This window comes from Hyalella azteca, unplaced genomic scaffold (genome assembly GCF_000764305.2).
Source record: "Hyalella azteca isolate HAZT.00-mixed unplaced genomic scaffold, Hazt_2.0.2 contig11907, whole genome shotgun sequence".
Taxonomy (NCBI): Eukaryota; Metazoa; Arthropoda; class Malacostraca; order Amphipoda; family Hyalellidae; genus Hyalella; species Hyalella azteca.
The window spans coordinates 1-5,748 of record NW_025941883.1 but is presented as its reverse complement, the minus strand read 5'-3'; the positions used below and the strand labels follow the sequence as shown (position 1 = coordinate 5,748).

General features: G+C 43.9%; 1 protein-coding gene across 1 annotated transcript in view; it reads right to left on the bottom strand.

Annotated features, from left to right (window-relative positions):
* LOC108677412 (protein furry) overlaps positions 1–5,745 on the bottom strand; it is a gene marked incomplete at its 5' end in the record, with an annotated part of 53,371 nt that extends 47,626 nt beyond the window's left edge. Inside the window, 8 exons of the mRNA XM_047883063.1 lie at positions 643–844; positions 1,206–1,387; positions 1,764–1,981; positions 2,622–2,676; positions 2,968–2,991; positions 3,542–3,685; positions 4,736–4,960; positions 5,716–5,745. Of these exons, the coding sequence (XP_047739019.1) occupies positions 643–844; positions 1,206–1,387; positions 1,764–1,981; positions 2,622–2,676; positions 2,968–2,991; positions 3,542–3,685; positions 4,736–4,960; positions 5,716–5,745 (1,080 nt within the window). The remainder of the gene's footprint in view (positions 1–642; positions 845–1,205; positions 1,388–1,763; positions 1,982–2,621; positions 2,677–2,967; positions 2,992–3,541; positions 3,686–4,735; positions 4,961–5,715) is intronic.
* Positions 5,746–5,748: the final 3 nt, after the last annotated feature.

The window sequence follows — 5,748 nt, the reverse complement described above, 5'->3', positions numbered from 1 at the left end:
GGTGGAGTCGTAATGGTTTAAGGCTTCGAAGGCTTGATAGCATCGAGTGGCAAGTCACCATGAAGAAAAACTCGTATCAAATTAAGTAACACTGATTTAAACCACGTAATGCAATTAAATATGAACACAATCGTGAGACAATCGTTATGAACACAATCATAAGACAATCGTTCTGAACAAAATCATAAGACAATCGTTATGAAGACAATAATAAGACAATCGTTATAAACACAATCATTATGAGTACAATCCTCATGAGCACAATCGCAAGCTAACACTTATGAACACAATCGTATGAAAATCACTATAATCACAATCATTATAAGCACAATCGCATGATAATCGCTATGAACACGATCGCATGACAATCCTCATGAGCACAATCACTATAAGCACAATCGCAAGCTAACAGTTATGGACACAATCGCAAGACAATGAACACGATCGCATAACAATCCATATGAGCATAATCCTTATACGCACAATCCTCTTGATCACAATCACTATAAGCACCATCGTAATATAAACAATCATCATGATCATAATCATAAGACAATCCTCGTGATTACAATCACATGAAAATCCTCGTGATCACAATCACTATAAGCACAATCGCAGTATAATATCTAAGATAGGCAGCACCTGGGGCCAGACGTCAGTTTGGGCGGGCGACGTGGCGCCCTTGTCGACATCAGCGCCCGTCCAGAGGGCGCCCGTGCGCTCCACCAGCCACTGCAGGTCAGCGCCGGCGCCCCCGCTGCTGCCCGCGCCCCCTGCGCAGGTCGCCGCCCTCTCACACGCGCCCACCTGGGCACTCACGCCCTCCACCACCGCCCCGCAGTGTCTGGACAGGGAAATTTGCTATATATTTACTTTATTCTTACTATATTTATATTATTTAATATGACGCCAAACTTTACATTATTAAAAACGCCTACATTTATATTATTCTTATTATATTTACATTATTGAACATGACGCATAGGTACCCTTAACATGATTTAAAGATGCCTACATGTACATTATTCTTACATTATATATTTAAATTATTCTATTTACATTATACATATAATACATTATTCTTTGGGCAGTGCCTGTGCAGCACTAGACACACCATGTGCACCCACCTGTCAAGACAGTCCAGCTGCACTAGACACACCACCCACCTGTCAAGACAGTCCAGCAGCACTAGACACACCACCCACCTGTCAAGACAGTCCAGCAGGGAGGTGTGCTGGTGTGCAGGCCCCACCAGGGCGGCGGCGAGCAGCTTGAGCTCCTTCAGCAGCAGGGCCGCCAGCCGCCGTGGGGCGGAGCGGCAGGAGCAGAGCACCACGAGGGACACGGCCTCCCCCAGACACACCACCTCCAGGTCGTCCCCGCGCTGCTGGGGGTGTCGCAGCACTAGTTCAACTAGGTGTTAACACTACTAGTTAACACTAGGTGTGGCAGTACTAGTCAACACTACCTAGGTGTGGCAGTACTAGTTAACACTAATGTTCCGCCAGACAAACACTAGTCTTCTCGCTCCACATTAGGATCAGTTCAGGCATCAATGAATCATTGTTACATGACACTAGGAAGTCAAGTATAAATATAACAAATTTACTCCTAGTAAATCCAGAAAATAAGAATATATTTTTCTTTTTATTGACAGTGTTTCATATTAAAAAGTATTACGGATTTTACGGATTTCAAAGAGGAATTATATCGTCTCGAACATAAACAAACGGAGAAAAGCTAAAAAATTTCAAGTGTAGCACCTGACTGAGCTGCAGGCACTGCAGGTGCTGCAGTTGGGGCGGCGTGCCTCTGTTAACACCACCAGCAGCAGCAGCAGTAGTAGAGGTAGAAGTAGAAGTAGAAGTAGCAGAGAGTGCAGAGCGCCAGGCCATGTAGAGTTGCAGCAACATGCGCAGTGACGCGTCTACGAGCTGAGGGAACGCGTCGCCCACCTCGCGACTCATGAACTGGATGAACCCTGTCGTGAATGAACAGGATATTTATATCATGCATGTACGGTGTGAGATCATTTGGTGATTCTTTGTCAGACCACATAACTTATTTATAATCATACAAGTTATTTATACTAATACATGAGAACATATAACTCATTCAAATTACCCTTACGCAAGCCCACACAACAAAACCTTTAGTGTGTGCATCAACCCTACACCCTAGCAGGCAAGCCATCCTTTTGACCAATTTCCGGGGGACCTGTCCGTAGCTACAGCACATCTACCTACCCACCCGCCAACTCATAGCACTACTCATTCCTTCCTCCGCCACTCACCATATTTATAATCATACAAGTTATTTATACTAATACATGAGAACATATAACTCATTCAAATTACCCTTACGCAAGCCCACACAACAAAACCTTTAGTGTGTGCATCAACCCTACACCCTAGCAGGCAAGCCATCCTTTTGACCAATTTCCGGGGGACCTGTCCGTAGCTACAGCACATCTACCTACCCACCCGCCAACTCATAGCACTACTCATTCCTTCCTCCGCCACTCACCATGTATGACCTCATGCCGCCACTCACCATGTATGACCTCCCGCCACTCAGGGAAGTCGATGACGAGTGCCTGGAGGCTCTGGAGCGCCACTCACCATGTATGACCTCATGCCGCCACTCAGGGAAGTCGATGACGAGTGCCTGGAGGCTCTGGAGCGCCACTCACCATGTATGACCTCATGCCGCCACTCAGGGAAGTCGATGACGAGTGCCTGGAGGCTCTGGAGCGCCACTCACCATGTATGACCTCATGCCGCCACTCAGGGAAGNTGCACAGCCAATCAGCTCATCAGGCTCCTGCACAGCCAATCAGTTCATCAGGCTCCTGTACAGCCAATCAGTTCATCAGGCTCCTGTACAGCCAATCAGTTCATCAGGCTCCTGTACAGCCAATCAGTTCATCAGGCTCCTGCACAGCCAATCAGCTCATCAGGCTCCTGCACAGCCAATCAGCTCATCAGGCTCCTGCACAGCCAATCAGTTCATCAGGCTCCTGTACAGCCAATCAGTTCATCAGGCTCCTGCACAGTATTGGCACAATAGTTCAAGCGAAACATTCTCGATAAAAAAAATTAGATCAGTACTCACTGTAGTGCGTGACAGAGAGCGCATTTTCTCATCCGTCCGCGACATGAAGTCACGGACGGATGGACATGACAAACACGCAATAGCGCCTTTTTTCCATAAATGAGAAAATGCGATAAAAAGAATTATACCGGCCAATAAATATGAAATTTTTTATCGAAATTTTTCACTCAAGTGATAACATGTAATGAAATAAATGCAATAAAAAGTAGAGCATACGGGTTACAAATATGACATTTCTCTCTTGAAAATTTTCACTCAAGTGATAACATGTAATGAAATAAANTTCACTCAAGTGATAACATGGAATGAAATAAATGCAATAAAAAGTAGAGCATACGGGTTACAAATATGACATTTCTCTCTTGAAAATTTTCACTCAAGTGATAACATGTAATGAAATAAATGTAAATAAAACAAGAGAGTTCACCTTGTTGACGTTGTGCGCGTTGGTCATGATGAGAGGCTTGCCGAACTGCGCGTCGAGCGCCCTGAGCATGTCGTTGAAGGTCTTGCGCACGAGCGGGTAATACGAGGCTAGACCGATGTTACGCGCCGTGTCTTCTGTTAACATCTGGACATGTCCTTAATTAGTAGACCAGTTATAGTGTAGCATATACTAGTTATAATAGAGATAGTAGTTATGATATATAGGATATAGTAGTTATAATACAAGATATAGTACTAATAATATAGAATACCTATAGTAGTTATAACATAGATGTAGTACGAATAGATTTTTTCTAGAGGAGTGAGTACGATGAACATCGTTCACTAATATTCATTATTCGATTGATGCGATCATTTATTCTCATACTCATATGCATTTTTGTTCATTCTGGCGAAATTATTCTATTACGTCTGGCGAAGCCGCGCCAGTGACATGCGAGTCAGACCTATAGCAGTTGGAACTGTCTAGTACTAGGTCAGGTCTGAGCGTCTGTGCGTCAGGTAGTTAGTTGTGTCCCGCCAGCCCTATAGTGAGGTTCATACCTGAGCCCGCTAAGCTCTGTTAACTCTCAGCATTCTGTGCTTAACGCTGGAGCTGTGGCGGTGCCGTGAAGATTTAGTGAGCTGCTCCTTTATCATGAACCTAATGTTATTCTAGTTTAACTTTTAACCGTGCCTGTTTTTAAAGTGTGCTTTGCTGAAATAAAACTACGTTTTATCCGTGTTACCAAAGTTTTAATGGACATCCCAGTGCACTTGAACTTTTTACAAGACAGTTGCCGGCGTTTGGCCGTAATTAAGAGCTCTGATCATTCTGACAAGTTTAAGGGTTGCGGCAGGCGTCCGGTGACAGGAGTAAAGCATCACTAGACCGGCGCTAGAGGAGTATAATAAAACTAGACCAATGTTTGCCAACGCAATAAGTTCAAAGTAACCGAGAATGTAGTGTGTTCTAAGGCGAAGACGTTTTGGACACGAAACATTGAGTTGTAGGCACAAAGCGGCTTCCAAAGCAATTCATATTTCAGTGGGAAAAAGGAAAAGGTGAAATTTCCAGATGTGCGAACACCACAAACGAAATTGTTATTCACCTCGAGCGTCAAGTACTTATTGAAGCAACACTCATTTTTGAGAGCAAAGTGCCAATTATTTTAAACTTTTAAACAAGACGCACCTTGGAGAGGAAAGTTTTCTTAACCCTGAGCGTGTTGCCGGAGGGCAGGACGGCGAGGGTACGGGGCATAGGAGGGTCGCCCTCCTTCTGCTGCAGGCTGTCCGCCACCACCAGGAAGGCCCGCAGGCCGATGGCCATGCGTTCAGGAGACAGGATCACTTTGATGGGCCGCCCCACGCTCAGCAGGTCGAACACAATGTCGCGCATCGCGAAGTCCAGACGCTCCTGTTGGCATATTTATTATGAATGTTATGTCCAGACGCTCCTGTTGGCATATTAATGTTATGTTCTGCTGCTCCTGTTGACATATTAATGTTATGTCCTGCTGCTCCTGTTCAAGATAAATGTTTATACCAGCCACTCCTGTTGAAACATTGATGCGATTTTCAGCCGTTCTTGATAGTTTTAATGTTATGTTAGGCATTTGAAGGCCGATCTCTACAAAAACTTGGGCGGTATACAAGATAAATAAAATACAATAAACAAATAACAGACCAATATAAAAATGATTAAGAGCGCAATAAGCCCTCAAGAAGGAGGTTGCAATTAAAAATAGCATTTCAACGTCCAAAAAAATACAGGACACTTGACCAAAACTGATTCAACCGCAATGTAATTCTTTAATTCAACGCTTCGCAGAAGTTGTCAAGAAAACTCATAAGGAACTTACCACTCTTTAAAATATCTTTACAAAGAAAAAATTGTAACCGAACATCACGTGTGTCTCCGTAGATGTTTAAATAAAAGATGCTGCAAATCGAAACCAGAAATTGAAACGCAACGGGACACTAAAAATTTTTACCTTTAATTTGAACCTAAGTAATTAAACATGAATAAGTCAAGCTTGAATTGCACCTCAGATTGTCACTGAGGACTCAGATTGTCGCAGGTGACGTGAGGACACGTCACCTGCGCGATGAACTATCAGATTAAAATATCCCGTGACCTGCGCGATGAACTACATTAAAATATCTGTTGACCTGCGCGATGAACTGTATGATCTTGACGAAGAT